This window comes from Xyrauchen texanus, chromosome 3 (genome assembly GCF_025860055.1).
Source record: "Xyrauchen texanus isolate HMW12.3.18 chromosome 3, RBS_HiC_50CHRs, whole genome shotgun sequence".
Taxonomy (NCBI): Eukaryota; Metazoa; Chordata; class Actinopteri; order Cypriniformes; family Catostomidae; genus Xyrauchen; species Xyrauchen texanus.
Genome location: NC_068278.1, coordinates 55015505 through 55033419, shown reverse-complemented (window position 1 = coordinate 55033419; position 17915 = coordinate 55015505). Strand labels below are relative to the sequence as shown.

At 37.9% G+C, this 17915-nt stretch overlaps 1 protein-coding gene across 1 annotated transcript; it reads right to left on the bottom strand.

Annotated features, from left to right (window-relative positions):
- Positions 1–6225: 6225 nt before the first annotated feature.
- Positions 6226–17915, bottom strand: tor4ab (torsin family 4, member Ab). The gene is made up of 3 exons (XM_052110763.1): positions 17761–17915; positions 8532–8892; positions 6226–7142 (listed from the first exon to the last, which is right to left on the bottom strand). The coding sequence occupies exons 2-3, from the start codon at positions 8886–8888 to the stop codon at positions 6327–6329; spliced, it is 1173 nt and encodes a 390-aa protein (XP_051966723.1). The 5' UTR covers positions 8889–8892; positions 17761–17915; the 3' UTR covers positions 6226–6326.

Genomic DNA, 17915 nt, shown 5'->3' with positions numbered 1-17915 from the left:
ACAGGCTGAAATAAAAAAACATCATTTTTTTTCTTCCAGATTTATTTACAAATTCTGCCTTACAACATTCAAGAAGAAGAAGAAGAAGAAGAAGAAGAAGAAGAAGAAGAAGAAAAAAAGGCAACAGTTCCAAAAATGTATAAAAGATGAAAAAGTTGAATAACTAGTCTGCAAGAAAGAATGAGCAAAATGTTCCCAATCTAGGAGCAGGAAGCTAGAGACATATCCAAAGTATTAAAGTATTTTATCCAGGGGTATGAAAGTGATCATACCCCTGGAAAAAATACTTGAATACTTTGGATATGTCTCTAGCTTCCTGTCAAATTGTGGGCTGAGTGACGGTGGACTGCCGATGGAAGTCCTATTGGATTTAGGTTAGGGCTCCGAAGAACTTTGACCTATCCTTAATCCACCGCATTGTTTTCTTTTTTTTTTTTTGCTGCTGTGTTTAGAGTCATTATCATGCTGAATGGTGAACCACCTGCCACCTGTTATGATTAATTTAATGGTTTGTCTAGTACTCTTATTCTCTGAAAGTTTTATTTAAAGTAACCAATGACAGTGACAGGCCCCTGAGTCCACAATACCAGCAAGGGGCCCTGAGGCACAACTAAACTAGATGGAAAATCTAGGGTGGATCTGAAACCTCGTCTTGGCATTCCGCACAGGATTATAGACATCGAACTTGAAGAGAACTCTTTCATTTGTTCCTCTGTTGACATGGTTACAATGACAACTAAAAATATTTTTTACAATTAAATGAGTTTTTTAAAAGTGAGCAACATGTAAAATCCTTCCGAAATGTGCTTGTGTTATTTTTTGGGCTGATTGATGGGGCCATGCTCTTTTAGATGATGTCCAAGTTGTGTATTATTTCCACTTTGTGACCGGCTGTTTATGGAGGCGTGTTTATACCAGCAGCCCTTCACTCTCAAATGAAGTTACACATCAGTCAGGTGCTACAGTGGGAGTAACACTTTGTAGAAACCTTTGGGACAACTCACTGTTTTAGAGTTAGACATATATTACATCAGCCAAAATAATGCTGTGTTACCTTTATTATTACAGTTAATCAGAGTAAAACCCATTACTTCCAATTGGAGGCTCAACAGTCCAAGTTTGTAACCACTGATTTTGGTCATTTGTAATTTTCAATTTTATCTGCACCAATTTAATGATCTTTGCCATAAGAGCATGAATTAAGGGTTTTGGGCAACTTTTTCTTGATATTTAATGTTCATGACTTTTAACAGATAGGATATATATATACAAATGTATGTTATACCCATGTTGTCTACTGATAATAACAATCTATCAAGGCAGGTCCCTCTTTTAATGCAAGTCTAAGGGAATTTAACACCAGTTTTATTGTCTATAAATATTGTGTTTGAACAGCTTTTTACAACAAGCTGCGCTATGTGAGATACAGTATCATCATTCATGGCCATAGCACAAACAGTGCAGGACAAGTTACAGTTTTAGGGCCCTATAATTCTGCATTGCGGAAAACATGGACGGCATCATGGAATCCAGTCATTAAAACTAAATTAATTATAAAACACGGAATATCACAGAATTTGACATATATGGAGTGCAATTGATGTATAAATGATATAAAATCGTGATATGTCCTAGTGTGATGATTAAACCACAAAAGGCTGATTTATGGCATGAGCTGCGTGCTTCAACAGTAAGTGAATGTGAGAAGCCGCTGCTTATACACTAACCAAATCATTGACATCACGGGCGCTCTGTGTGTGTGTATTAATGACATAGAGCAGATCACTTTATTCACTGTGAAGCGTGTAGCACATGCAGACTATATATTTATATAATTAAATAATAGCCTTTTGTAGGCTTCATCAGAGAAAATATCTTTGCACCCATCTTCTGCTGTCCAATCCTTGTACTTCCTGCAGAATTTCAGTCTGTCCTTGATATTTTTCTTGGAGAGAAGTGGCTTCTTTGATGCCCTTCTTAACACCAGGCCATTGTCCAAAAATCTTCGCCACATTGTGAGTGCAGATGCACTCACACCAACCTGCTGCCAATAGTGAGCAAGCTCTGCACTGGTGGTGACACGATTCTGTAGCTGACTCCTCAGGAGAAGACGGTCCTGATGCTTGCTGGACACTCCGGGACATCCTGAAGCCTTCTTCACAGCAGTTGAACCTCTCTCCTTGAAGTTCTTGATGATCCGGTAAATGGATCTTTCAGGTGCAATATTCTTTGCAGCAATTTCCTTGCATGTGAGGCCATTTTGATGAGGCCAAAGCGATGATGGCTGCACATCTTTGTTTAGAGGTAACCATTGCTAACATGAACACGATGATTTGAAGCACATCTTCCCTCCTTTTATAGCAATCAGTCTTCTCTTATAATCCAGTCAGAATGATAGAGTGATTTCACCTGACTAGTACTCGTTCACACTTTCCCAGGTGCTGCTGATATGATTAATACAATTATGTTTGCTGGTCATTTTGTGCCAGGGCCAAAAACAGTGAAATTTGGGTTTTTGTGATAAAGTTAATTTTATTGGCCAATGAAGCTTTTTGCAATTATTTAAAATGTATCTGATCACTCTGCACAATAATCTAGAAACAATGTGAATCAACACCACAACAACTGAAGCAGTAAACTTTGCAAAACACAAAATGTATGTCACTGCCAATACTTGGCCACGGCTGTACTGGTAAATGCACCTCATGGTAGTTGTGAAAAGTTTGATGTGATTTAGGATGTCATTGAAGAGATGCGGTGGTGGTGTAGTGGGCTAAAGCACATAACTGTTAATCAGAAGGTCACTGGTTTGAGCCCCACAGCCACCACCATTGTGTCCTTGAGCAAGTCACTTAACTCCAGGTTGCTCCGGGGGGATTGTCCCTGTAATAAGTGCACTGTAAGTCGCTTTGATAAAAACGTCTGCCAAATGCATAAATGTAAATGTAATGGTAAAAGTATGTTGGGAAACTGATTTTGATTTCACCAGATTCTGGTTAACCCATTTTTAGAATAGGGAGGCAGCCTGTGATTTACATCATTATGACTCAAACTCCGGCTCTTTTAAAGCTGTTATATTTATCCTTTTTTAGTGTTGCAGTTCCTGTTTCATAGGATGTTTTGTAAGTTCAGTTGTATTACAATGCAAGGCCCAATCCGGGTTGCTCCAGTAAGCTGAGACCAACTACTGTATTTGATAGCAAAATGGAAATTTAAACAACATCCTGTTTTAAAATTAACATTGCAGAACATTTACAAATCTATAAAGCACATGAATGCCACAGTGATGGAGCACTGGAAAGATCTTGAAAGATCTTGTTGCAGTAAAATTGCTGGCAGCTATTCTAAGTTGATAGCGTTAGTCTGTCATTGGGCTGAACCACAGAGTGGTGGAATGTACCGGCACGTTTCTCCTTTTAAAATTAACTCTTTAATTACAATAGAGCAACCCAGAGATCACACACAATCAATACTTCATGCTGGAACTGTTAGCTTAATTCTTTTAATTATGTTGGCTTGAAAAAGTTAACATACTGTTCTACACTTTGGGCTTATTAGAGTTTTTCCAAAATCCTTAAAGAAAGACCAAAATAATTAAATGCAAGTCCTCTAACTGTAAATCAGTTTACAACCACCACACTTAGCACAGACATTTAGACTGTTCTGACTTAGTGTGCCATGTCTTTTCTAACTGATCATACTTACATTTGTTCCGTAACGGGTGATCAGGGATCCCAAAAATCCCATAGTTGTACAATGATGGAATGTCACTCTTTTGCTTAATCTTATTCTACTGAACAACTTCCTGCAATCTTCTGTAATTCTATTTTTATTGGTCTTTTTTGGTGCTAATGTACTTTTCAGTATTTGTGATTTTTATTATGTGAGAGACATGAAAATGTGACCCCTCCAGCACCTGTGATTGCCCTTTTCCACCCTTGTAACTATTTTGAATTGCTGTGGTTTAACAGAACATTCAGAATGCTTAATTATACTTTCAGTAAATGCAGCTGTGGAGATTAGGCAAGTCTCAACATTGTTTTAAGACAATATTTAACCTCCCCATGGCATGTGCATGCTTCATTTGCAAGGTGTAGGTGGTAAAAATTACAGTATACTGGCAATTGCAATTAACTGGGTGTATGTCAGGAAATATCCAATACACATGTACAGGTCACATTTCACATAAAATAAAATAAATAAAAAGGTCACATTTCACTCCCCCATAATACAAAAAATTAAGGAAATAAAACATTTTATGATAATTAAGAGTTTTGCATTGTGACATTCCCTATCCACCCCCACCCCTCATTATTCCATTAGTTTCAATGGTGATTATTAGATTGTAATTATTGTCATACAGTATTTTTGTTTTTAACTCCAATACATTGATTTTAAATCAGCATACATTAAATGGTATTACAGCAATGAATATGTATGTATATTTTACAATTCAAATATTTTAATTGTATTTTACTTATTTTATATTTTGTTCCACATTACAGTAATAGGATAATATTTGAATTTTTTTGCCCTACTAATTTCCTTCTTTTGATTTTGGGGTGAAAAATGGTTCAAAGATTATTTTGACAGGTTAAGACTCAACCAACTTTATAAGAATATAATTCACTAGGTTCACTATGTTGCTATGAATTTACTTTTGGGATTTTGGCAAAAACGTACATAGATTTGACCAACTGTACAGTGAAATTGTCAATATTTCTTTATGGAAATGATACTGAATATCGTAGCAGCACAGAATATCTAAAAAAATTGCTCATTTATTTCTAAAGCTTTGGATAGTGCTGACAAAAGACCCTCAAGAAACTATAGCTTATAAATACCTTTTTATTTAAATCTAAGCTGTATTATATGAAAATATTTCTGTGTGTTATGAAAGTTCATGTTTTTGCACGTGGATATGTTTTGATCGCGTGACATTCACTTTTCGACCGTGTCTAGAAGTGATTAAATGATATTAATCTTGTTGTGTTCAGCATTCTCAGACACAGGGCTGTAGGCAGGTATAGGGTGTGTAATTGGGATCCAAAATTATTTGTGGTGGTAACCAGGCTTCTTTCTCTCTCACACACATATACACACACACACACTTATGTGGTAGAGTTCTGAGGGTGAAATCAAGACCAACCTGCCAATCACAGCTAAGGAAACGCAAACAACCAAACAAAATCAGAAGTGCATACCAGCAAACAGAACCGGTACTAGGATGTGATCTTTGTGGGGGTATTTTGACTTTAAGGGGGGGACAAGAGGTTCTCTCGGCTTTCTTGTTTCACCATCCAACTGAGGGGCACAGTTTGTATTTTTTCGTATGTTTATAGATGAGGTAAAACAAACTATTTATATATTTCAATGCTGCAGTGGCACAAAATCTTTTGTTGTGTTTTCCAGTAAAATACATAACCTTCAAACAATATACATTTATCAAAATGCCAAACTAATTCCATCAAATAAAAGGTATAAAAATACTTTCCTTGCACCTCTACTGCAGTCGTGAGTGTGTACGACTTCATCATTAATTTTTAAAACGTTTTTATCATCTTTTTCAGTGTAAAAACTTGTACTTTTTTCCTATTTTTTCATTAATTTATGAGTAATGAATATAAAGACATTTTCTTGGGTTACTCCATTTGAAAAACAAAACAAATCAAAATTTGCCTTTTCATAATTTTTTTTAAATATGTTTGTTTTTTTAAACTTTACTCACAGCCACGAGGGTCTAAAAGGGTCTTATCTGTTTGTTTTTTTTTCTTGTTTTTTTTTCTTCATATAACAACAAAATGGCTACCTGAATATTGGTTACACTGCCTGACTTGGTGGACAAAACATTTTCAAATATTAATAATATTTCTATTTTATTTCTATGTTTTTTTTTTCAATAAAAAACTACAAATGCCATCAATAATTTCAGCTTTTAATGAGACTTTTATTTTGTTTTCTTTGTTTGTTTTTTACTGTTTCCAGACGGTTATCCAATATAGACATTTTTTATTCTAAGCCCCAGAAAACAATACTGAAAAATTTATTCTGATCTCAGAAATTGAAAATATGTTCATCATAGTACATGTGAATTAAAGTAATTGTTTCGTGTGAATTGCATTTTAAATGTATTTTTAAATAATAAGTGAGCTTATTTTTAACGCCACATAGAAAGAAATACAATTTGATTCATTCAAGACACAAAAAGGCAACATTTACATCAGCTTTATTCACAAGAACAATCTTTCCAGCTAAACATACAGTTTGCTGCTTTATTATCCGTTGGCACAAACTCCTGATTTAAATTCTGTTTATGGATGTTTCTGTCAAAGCAGGTTAACTTTTCCCACTACTTGTTTGCAGCCAGTCTTTGCATATTGCCTGCCAGCTGCCCTGTGATAGGCCAGTTCATCCGCCAGTCTTTCTACGTGAGTTTGGTCGGGATAGAATCCCTCGAGTGTCATTTCCTCTAGAAAGCATTGTATCACATGTTCCCGCTCAAGTAGAGAAAGCGGGATAAGCTCGACGGCAGATTGCATCCACAGAGGATGGATGAGGGACAAGGCGTTCCGCAGCGGTTTCTTGGCTCCAGTGGTGGAGGCATTTTGAAGAATGTGAGCTGTTATCTCACTTTGACCTAGACTGCTTAGGAAAATGTAAACCACATTAAGAAACTCATTTGTCTGATCAGACTCAAGAAATGTCTGCAAAACATCTAACAATGGAGGCTGCATTAGTTCCACACCATCCAGGATGAAGAACGGAATCTGTTCCTCTTCCTCAGCGCGAGTCACTAAGTCAACTATACGTTTAGCGAGTTCAGATGCGCATTGCTGAGCTTCTTGCTGTAGGGGGCAATGGTGTTTGGTGAAATACTGCACCACTAGCTTGTCATCTACCATCGAACGAAAGTGTCGTGCCAGCAGGCGGCCAAGATGGCTCTTCCCTACGCCAGAAGCCCCGTGTAAAGACAGGGCGAGGGGTTGCTGGTGGGCGTAGGTGGATAAGTAATCGTTCAGATGATCCATTAGCTTATCTAGTGCTTCACGCTGACCAAACATCTCTCTGTGTAACATCCTCTCTAAACCCTCAAGATCGTACTTCAAAACATGGTCGTCGAGATTCTCAATGGCGTTGTAGACCTGCAACCGAGATTATGGAGTATGGAGGAACAGATATGAGACAGAAAATTGTAAAAGCAAAAGCCCAGTTTCACAAACTGGTTCACAGCCCAGTTGTCATAGTTTTTGTTACAGTACTTTATGAATGATATACATTTGCGTGGTTGTTCTGTAAGCCATATGGTCCAATATAGCACACAAAAACAAAATTTCTGAAAAATTAACCACATTAAAAGGTGAAGTAATTGTTGCACCACTGGTGGCACCAAACGGAATTGCAATCTGTTTGCTTGAGCAGCCAGAGTTTGTAAAAATGCCATGAGTTTGGAGCAGGAGTACTTGTTCCCGACCAATGGCAGATGAGGGGAGTGTTTGAAACATGTTTGAAAACAGTAATAATGTTGGTTTGAGAAACTCCAGTGTTTTAATCCATGTCATCTAAAGATATTCAATCTGTTATGGGCAAGAACAGACCAAAATATAACAAATTTTTCACAATAAATGTTGACATCAGCAGCCTCTTTGGCGATCATGATTTCAAGCTCTATTACAATTTGTAGCGCCAACTAGCACTGTGTGCATGCGTTATGTACTAGGAGGTGTAATCGAGCTTGAAATCATGATCGCCAAAGAGGCTGCTGATGTCAAGATTTATAGTGAAAAAGGAGTTATATTTTGGTCTGTTCTCACCCAAAATCGATTTGATCGCTTCTGAAGACATGGACTAAAACACTGGAGTCTATTACTTTTATGCTGCCTTTTTGTGTTTTTTGGAGCATCAAATATTTGGTCACCATTCACTTGCATTGTATGGACCTACAGAGCTGAGATATTCTTCTAAAAATCTTTGTTTATGTTTGCGCAAGTAAGAAAGTGCCATGATCCTGCCTCTTCGGTCTTGTTTTATTCTTGTGTTGGCAGGATTGTGACAGTTTCTTCTGCCCATCACTCATGTTGTCCCATGTGCTTTTGTTTCTCTCTCTGCCTCATGTATCTCACAGGTGCTGCTCAGCAGAGCAATCAGTGTTGCTTGTGCTTAGTGGCAGCACCTGTATCCTATCTCCCTTTCCTCTGTTTATTCACTCATTTGTCTTGTCTTCCCTTCCAGATCATTGTGTTTTGTTCCCAGTCAATTCGTGTTGTTCCTATGTATTCCAGTTACCTCCAGTCGGTTTGTTTTGTGTTGTGCCTGTGTACCCAGTTTCTCCAAGTCTTTTTTGTTGTTTTGTTTATTTTGTTTAATAAAAAAACTCCAGCTTTTTAAACTTTCAGGACAGGCTTTTTCAAGTGGCATCAAAGTTTGTCTTAACAAAATTTACCTATCTAGTTGTTTCAGCAATTCTGTTTAGTGCCACTATGGGCGCAAAAAATACACACTACACCTTTAGGAAAAAGCTAAAACAGAATTACCTGGAGAAAAACAATCACACTGAAGAGAATTAGGAATGGTTTTGCTCTGTTGCTTTCTTTCTTTGGCTTGAACATCAGTGTATCATTTGGGAACAGCACACGGGTATTCCGTCGTTTTAACCTTTTGGTTTGAGGGTTCTTATTATGTAAAGTCCCATCAGAGATGACATTATCTGAGCCAATGGAATGGCCTAATCTGCCAGAATTAGAGCCTCGCTCAGTTTTAGGTCTCCTCAAGTATTTCTTTTTTATTCTGATCATGGCTTTTAGCTGTGGGGAGAAGAGAGCGGTTCTTTGACTGGCCGCATCTTTGAGAGCGGCATCCATTGCAACTCCTTCACAATCTGTGTCTGCCATTTGCCTGGAACACAGTGGAGAGAAGGAATTGTATAATATAAACTAACTTTAAAGTTAAATTAATATTTCATTAAAAAAAGAAAATTCTGACATTATTTACTCACCTTCTTTTCGTTCCAAACCTGTATGCTGTATTTTGTTCTGTGGAACTTAACAATTTTGAAGAATCTGTTTTTTGCTTCTATTGTTATACTATGTTACAAAAAGCTCCAAAATGTGCCATAAAAGTAGTCCATATAACCTGTGTTTATAAGTCTTCTGAAACCTTGCTATTTATACTCATCATTTACTCATGCTCATGCCTCATGTGTAGGACTTCTGCTGAACACAAATGAAGATTTTTAGAAGAATATCTCAGCTCTGAAGGGCCATACAATGCAAGTCGTCATTTTTATTTGTGTAGTGCTTTTCACAACACACATCGTTTCAAAGCAGCTTTGCAGGAAATCATGCTTTAACCAAAAAATGTAACCGTAATATCTATAAAATCTTAGAGTCATCATTGTGTAGCTTGGTTAAATATGATTGTACATTTTGTATAAAACATTTTAAAATAAAAAACAATTGTATTTAAAACCCCTGTGAACAAGCCGAAGGGGACTGTGGCAAGGAACACAAAACTCCATAAGATGTTGGTTAATGGAGAAAAATAACCTTGGGAGAAACCAGGCTCACTGTGGGGGCCTGTTCCCCTCTGCCTAAACAACATGAATATAATGCCAATATTAGTTATTTGTGTGCAGTGCAAGTTATGGTTTAAAATGTGTAAATTAAGCATTAAGGTCCAGTGTTTATATAAAAAGTAAATTGTGGAGCAGAGGGGGGCGGGGCCGGGTCGGAATATCGTGCGCCCGGTCCCCAATCGGCCTGATGAGGCGCGCGAGGGATAAAGGCGGCCGGTGATGATTGTTCGAGAGAGAGAGAATTACGGGCATGTCCGTCATGTGTGTTTGTTTATGTGTTTTTGAGTTTTCATTAAATTATTATTTATATTGACAAGCCGGTTCTCGCCTCCTCCTTGCCCATCCTTTAACTGTTTTACATTGGTGCCGAAAGCCGGGAAGGAGGATGGATGGCCGTCGCAGAGTCCTCGACACTGCCGTCCACCTAGGGGAGCGCCGCTGCCATCTGCCAGGTGACGGAGTAGCCCGACCGCCCGGATGCGGGGTACGGCCGTCGTCCGCGGGGCAAGTGGGGACTGGATACCCCGACCGCCTGGAGCGCGGGAGCCGCTGCCGGGGGCGGAGGAGTGCCCTGCCGTCCCCAGAGACGCGGAGGGGTCGAGGGAAGACCGCCGTCCGCGAGGGGAGGAGGGAAGAAACTCTCCGACCGCCCGGAGCGGTAGAGCCGCTGCCAGGGGCGGAGGAGTGTCCCCATTTGCTGCCAGAAGGAATGTGGAGCGGAGGGGGGCGGGGCCGGGTCGGAATATCGCGCGCCCAGTCCCCAATCAGCCTGATGAGGCGCGCGAGGGATAAAGGCGGCCGGTGACAATTGTTCGAGAGAGAGAGAATTACGGGCATGTCCGTCATGTGTGTTTGTTTATGTGTTTTTGAGTTTTCATTAAATTATTATTTATATTGACAAGCCGGTTCTCGCCTCCTCCTTGCCCATCCTTTTACTGTTTTACATAAATATATATATATTTTTTTTATTTTTTTTTACTTTAAGGGTAATGACTAATGTCTTTGAAGTCCATCCTGGATTAACTGCAGATTTTGAGATGCAATTGTCCCTGATAATTGGCTGATGAAGGCTTTTTTTGCAATTAGTTGATAGCCTATGTATTCCATTTCAAGAGTATAGTCCATCAATAGACAAAGGTGATACAGGCAGAGATCACTGAGGTGCATCACAGTTCAACTGGCAGGTCATTTTGCTGAGGTTCGGTGGCGTCCATCCTAAGTCCAAGGTTCAGGCAGTGGCATATGAAGTATTCAATGCCTTACAGTTGGAGTTGGCATCAGTTCATCCTCTGAAGTCAAAAGAATGAAGTGATGTCTGGCTAGCACCGGCTGCAGTTGTCGTCATCACTCAGCGAAACATAGCAGTGGAGTCCGACACCAAGCAGGAAAGGAGCTGGATCCGGTCGGCTCTGGTAACCTTGGGATATGAATTCCCTGAGACAGGGAAACAAATAGAATAATATTAGCGTAAATTCCATTACATTTTATGCAGAGTTATAGATCATGATATACGTTTCTAGTTCCAGCAGACCTTAGTAAAGTTGCCTAATTATGAGTTGAAGGATAAATTAGGTGTATGCCTGGCTAAATAGATGAGTCTGTAGTCTAGACTTAAACTGAGTGAGTGCGTCTCGATCCCAAACAGTGTTAGGGAGAATATTCCATAGTTTAGGAGCCAAATATGAAAAGGATCTACCTCCTTTTGTGGAATTTTATATGCTTAGAGTTGTTAACAAGCCAGAAATTTGAACTCCAGGTTCCTCCGGGGGGATTGTACCTGTAATAAGTGCACTTTAAGTCGCTTTGGATAAAAGCGTCTGCCAAATGCATAAATGTAATGTAAATGTACATAAGTATTGCAGAGCTAGACCATTCAAAGCTTTTTTAAGTAGTTAAAAGAATTTTTAAATTAATATGAAATTTAACAGGTAGCCAATATAGTGACAATAAAATTGGGCTAATATGATCATATTTCTTGGTTCTCGTCAGCTCTCTGGCAGCTGCAATTTGAACCAATTGAAATGTATTTATTGAACTTGCTGGACATGCTCCCAGTAATGCATTACAATAATGTAGTCTTGAGGTCATGAATGCATTAATTAGTTTCCCGGCATCAGCAACATGAGAGCATGTGTCATAATGTTGCAATATTTCTGAGGTGGAAGAATGCTGTTCTACAAACATTGGAAATTTGATTTTCAAAGGACAGATTGGTATCAAATATAACACCTAAGTCCTTTGCTTTAGAAGACGACGTAACAGTTGTCCATTGAGAGTCAAATTATATTTTAGCGGCTTATTTTTAAAGGTTTTAGTCCAATAATTTGTTCCTCTATTTTGTCGGAATTGAGTAGAAGGACATTTCTGGCCATCCAATCTTTGCTTTTATACACTCTGCTAACTTGGAGAATTGTGAATTTTCATTGGGTTTAGAAGAAATATAAAGTTGGGTATCGTACATGATTCCTGATAATATCTCCCAGGGGAATCATATATAAGGAGAAAAGCAGCGGCCCTAAAACTGATCCCTGTGGCACTCCATACTTTTGTTTGATTTGACAATTCCCTGTTTACACATACTAATTGGTAGTGGTCTGATAAATTGGACCATGCTAATGTCCACTAATTCCAAAATAATTCACCAGCCTATTCAAGAGATGATATATCGTGTCAAAGGCAGCACTAAGATCTAAAAGCACTTGAAGAGAAATGCAGCTGCGATCAGATGATAAGAGCAAATCATTAGTAACGTTGATAAGTGCAGTCTCTGTACTGTGATGGGACCTACATCCTGACTGAAATTGTACATGTATTCAATTTCTCTGTAGAAATTAACATAGTTGGGGGCACTACATTTTCTAGTATTTTCGACATAAATGGTAGACTTAAATCTGTCTGTAATCAGCAAATTCTCCAGGATCAAGCTGTGGCTTCTTAATAAGCGGTTTGATAACTGCCATTTTATAGTTTCTTGGGACATGTATTAAGGATAGCAAGGAGTTAATAATATTTAGAATATTCTTAATAGATTAGGTTCTGAGATTACAGGGAATACCTCTTTTAAGAGCTTAGTTTGTATTGGATCAAACTTACATGTTGGGGCTTTTGATTGTTTTATTTGTTTTGTTAGCTCTTGCTTGTGAGGAAAATTACGAGACACTGTTTTCTGAGGTGCTGTGACAGTTGATTGCATAGTTCCAATTTTATTTAAAATGACATTTTATCAGTAAAGAAATACTATTATGCTGCGATGGAATATCTGGTTCAGTCCATGCTTTATTCCTAACCAATTTAGCCATAGTATTTAATAAACACTTAGGATTGTTGTTTTTATTTTCTGTGAGTTTGCTAAAAATATGCTGACCAGGCAGCTTTTAGTAACTGTCCGTAGCTACAGACACTATCCTTCCATGCACAGCGTGTCTCTAACTCATTAATCTTCTCTGTCAGCCTAATTAATTCCTTACATTTATCACATGTAAATGTAAAAGACAGAAGAAGCTATAGTAAACATGTGGCATGCAGTCCAGGAAGCAATAATATGAGCGGATGCCATGACTTACCACAGTTGTTTGTTGTTGTACTTGTTTGTTGTTATGCTTGTTTTTGAGCGGTGAGGTTTTGAGATCGATGTGGTTCCCAATCAGCAGATGTTTGAGATTGATGCAATAATCCGTGTAAGACACAGTGGAGAAAACTAATGTACACAGTCGAGATGCAAGATGTAGACAAGCAGAAAAAAAGAAAAGAAAAAAAGAGAGAAACGATTGTATGGATCCAGATAGCTGAAATATTCTTCTAAAATAATAATTTGTGTTCATATCTTCACATCTGGGATGGCATGATGGTGAGTAAATGATGAGAGAATTTTCATTTTTGAGTGAACTATCCCTTTAAGTCATTATTCACAGATCTAATATTCATGTATGCTGAAGCTACCCAGATTAAAAATATTGAGCACTTGAGTCAAATGAACTACTTTTAATGGATCTTTTCAGGTGTTTCCTTTTTGGAGCCTGAAAGACCTTGTCAATATGAACTACGTCATTAAAAGAAAGAAGCTATGTAGAAATGTGAACATGTTTACTTTTGTGAACCATTAAAAAAACATACAGGTTTGGAACATGAGTAGAGCTATTACTTTTCTAAGATTTTTGATTTTCACCTGATGGAAAATAAGACTTAAAATCCCATAGACTTACATTGAAGGAGGGACCGAGCCATATCTATGAACCAGAATATCATAGAGACTTGGCTCTTGTGACTTGGGCTAGTAAGCAACTAACCAGAACACCCTAGTAATCACATAGCAAATAAGGTGAAGATGCTTTTTGTTGATATTTACACTTACAGTATGCAACTACCCTTTTCCTCATTATTATTATTATTATTATTATTATTATTATTATTATAAAAAGAAGAAATATTTGTTTTTAATTATACAAGACATACTTGGAATAGGCTTGGCATTTCATTTATTTTTTACATTCTTCCGGTTTAAGTTCTGCTCACAAACAATTCTATCTGAATACAGATAGAGATCATTTTGCCAAAGCAACAGATACAGACACTGACACAGATAATGTCACTGCACACCCCTACAGACAAGCATCACAAAATACTGCAGAAAATTTAAACATCTTTAGTTTCCAATTCGATGATGCAAATGAATCAAAATGCACACTTATGTATGCAGGGAAAGTCCACATTTATTTCCTACTAAGGTTTTCTGTATAGTACTCCAGTTCTCGCATTTTATTAGTACATCAGTTTGTTTCCTTGTCTGGCAATTGTCAGGAGAGAGAGAGGAAATTAGTTTACCATTTTGCATAACTGTCTGTACTCTAACATCATCACTTTGCATTACAGCAAACACAGAGACAAGAATCTGATGAAGAACTGAAATAGTTCTGAAATAGGTTATAAATACTGGATTAGTTCAACAGAACTGAAGTTTGCAACGTAATATTTCCCCCAAAAATTCTAAGTTTGGCTCTCTTGTTTTACTCTATGTGCGTATGTGCGTGCATGCCTGCTTGTGTGAAATACATGCACAGTGGCCCCCAAAAAGTATTTAGATACTTAAACCAGGTCATTGCATTAGAAACAAAATATCAAAGCAATTAGCATCTGCAAACAAATGATGCTAGAGTTTTTCTCAGAAATAACACTTTTCTGAGCCATTTTTGCAACTGCTTTGTCAAAATGATTTTTATTGGATGTATGAAGTCAGTTCACATAAGTGTCCTAGCAGAGTAACCACAGGTGTAGTTCATCACATTAACTATGATTTGCTTTGATATTTTGCTAACTAATATCATTATCATTATCAATTATATTCACACATTTTAAGTACAGAGTGCTATATTACTGAAAATGAAATCATAAAAATAAATATTTTAATAAAACACACCTAAAATCCCTAATCAGAAAGTCCAAAGAAATCGATCTTGAAAGTCGACGCCCACTGTTGTTGAGTGACGTGCCGACTAACATAACCCTTTAAAATGGAAAGACTCTAAACTCGTGCTTAAATGATACATGGTTGATCTTCCATTTCAGCCCAAGCATCATGTATTTTCAAATATTATTTTTAGGGTTACCAAATATGGAGGGCCAGAATACTCAAAAAATTTATTACTACAAATATTTAAATATATAATTAAATATATATTGAAATTTAAAAAATATATATACTATTATTCAATTTTAGTACTAGTTTGCATCCATTTTCATTTCAGCATTTCTTTGGGTTGATGTTTAACTTAAGCATTAGTTCTTTGTCTTATCATTTTCATTTTTATGGCTATGGTTATTGGCATATGAGTCAACTACTGAGGGTATCACCTTTCAAAATAGATTTCTTTGTACTTTCTGGTTAGCGAGTGTATGTGCATTTTTTCACACCTAACTAGTTTTAATTACAGGATTTTGTTACCTCCTGCAGATGCAGTTGCCAATGAAAATGTTCACAGTTACATAATTTTAACCCATATAGAAAATGTTGGATGAAATAAATGCGGTAAATTAATAACATTGGTTTAGGTGATGATTCTGTGGGAGAAGATCATTATGGAAGGATGATGTCCTACTGTGAAAGGTGACACCCACTCTCGTTGAGTGAAAGTGCTGATAACAATAAGCTGTGGCTCAGGTGGTAGAGCGGGTTGGCCACTAATCGCAGGGTTGGCGGTTCGATTCCTGGCCCACATGACTCCACATGCCGAAGTTTCCTTGGGCAAGACACTGAACCCCAAGTTGCTCCCAATGGTAGGCTAGCACCTTGCATGGCAGCTCTACTGCCATTGGTGTATGAATGTGTGTGTGAATGGGTGAATGAGATGCAGTGTAAAGCACTCTGAATACCGCTAAGGTTAAAAAGGCGCTATATAAGTGCAGACCATTTACATCTATGTAAAAAAAATCATAAAATGTATCATTAAATCACAAAATTATCACTAAATGATGCATCCTAGTGATGGCGGAGGGAGACCTGAAAAGGTTGTTTTTAGTATTGAAGAGTGCTTTCATTTGTCTACAAATTAATGTTATCGATGGTTACATTTACATTTATGCATTTGGCAGACGCTTTTATCCAAAGTGACTTACAGTGTACTTATTACAGGGACAATCCCCCCGGAGCAACCTGGAGTTAAGCGGCCTTGCTCAAGGGCCCAACAGTGGCATCTTGGTGGTGCTGGGGCTTGAACCCCCGACCTTCTGGTCAGTAACCCTGAGCCTCAACCACTGAGCCACCACTGCCCCAGTCGATCGATCGATGACAATCGATGGTTACTGTCGATTGTCTGTTGAGCAAGCAATTAAAGAGACTGACCGTGAACCTGTTTTGTTGTCTCCTGACTCCTCCATTGCCCACGAACTTAGATCCTTCACAGGTGCTGTTCTAGAATTTTCCCAAGCTGAGACGTTGTATTATCCATGCCCCCTTTTTCCAAAACCCCCCACTCCAAAGATACCAAATTAGCTTTATTGAGACCAACATTTTGAAGAAACGGTTGTCAAAAGCTATAGCAGCAAAATAGAGCCCTCAACTGACAACTATTATGAGCAACATGGCATAAAATGTCATTAAGCCTCAATAATTTGCTGCAACTACAATCCTATGAGATCTCATCGTTCACAGTCCACATTTTGGCTTGCGGTTTACAGTAAAGAGCTGCTACAGAGACCGGTGAGAAATCCCATGACACTTATTTCATTAATATCTTTCAAGGAGTAGAAAAAGTTTTTACATACATGCCCATGAAAAAAATTGCTTCCATTTTCAGGGTTACGGTTATCGGCATGCATTGGACTTTCTGTTCAGGGATTTTAGGCCTGTTTTATTTCAATATTTAATTGTTTAATTTTGAGTAATTTTGCCCTCCATACTCCAAATTTAAGTGTGGCTTAAGTGTCCCCACTTTTTGGGGAAGATTAATCCAGCAACGTGTTAAATTGAGAAATGTATTTAATTAAAACCGACACATTTCGGCACACAGTCCAGTACAGATTTATTTAAATGCAAACAAGTGTAAGATCCAACCACTGAAATGGGCAGGACAACATCATCCACCAATCAGGACACATTGATCTCAGTTGCACCAATTAGAAAATAAAATAGGGAACAGGTCACTTGAAAAACCATCAATCAATTGTCATGTTTCCCCTACATTAATGCATGATATTAAGCTATTTATGTTTACAATGCTGTTCTTTGTTGGTAAAGTTGCACCTGACTCATTACCAAAAAATGTTTTGGGGCCAGGGCAGATGCTTATACAAAAAATGAAATTGAAGATTGGTGCATGGTGTTTGTTTGCATACAGCTCTGTGAGGTCAGTTATGCAAACATTTCCATGCAAATGCTTCCACATAAGCATTGACATGAAAAATGAATAGACAGAGAACGAAATAGAAACATGCAGGAGATTGCAAAAGATACATGTTTTGATACATTTTTGTCAACATTGGGGGGCCGATGCCTAAACTTGCCTAATTTGTTGGATGCAGAATACAACAGGGGCCTGTGCCCTGCACGGAAGAGATCGGCTGTGACAATATCAGTGTGCTATTAAAAGAGCTGTACGTGACAGTTATGAGGAACATGACAATAATGAGGAACAGAAACATGAAATGGAAAATTACACCAAAAACGAGAGAGGGAGAGAATGTTGATGGTCAGCTACCTTCAGAATTGCAAGAGATGCTTGCCTACTTGGTTCCTTCCTCTTAGGTGTGCTGGTTCTTTTCCTTATGATGGTGGTGATGAGGATGAAGAATATTGATACAATTAGACGTTGAGATGCCCCCTTTCAAAAGACACACAGACCAATACCTTTCT

Bases quoted from the DNA above. Each gene is read 5' to 3' on its own strand.
- tor4ab (XM_052110763.1), bottom strand. From the start codon at position 8,888: ATGGCAGACACAGATTGTGAAGGAGTTGCAATGGATGCCGCTCTCAAA. The intron at 7,143-8,531 runs GTAATTCTGTTT...TCTCGGTTGCAG, and splicing joins GTGTGATTGTTTTTCTCCAG to GTCTACAACGCCATTGAGAA.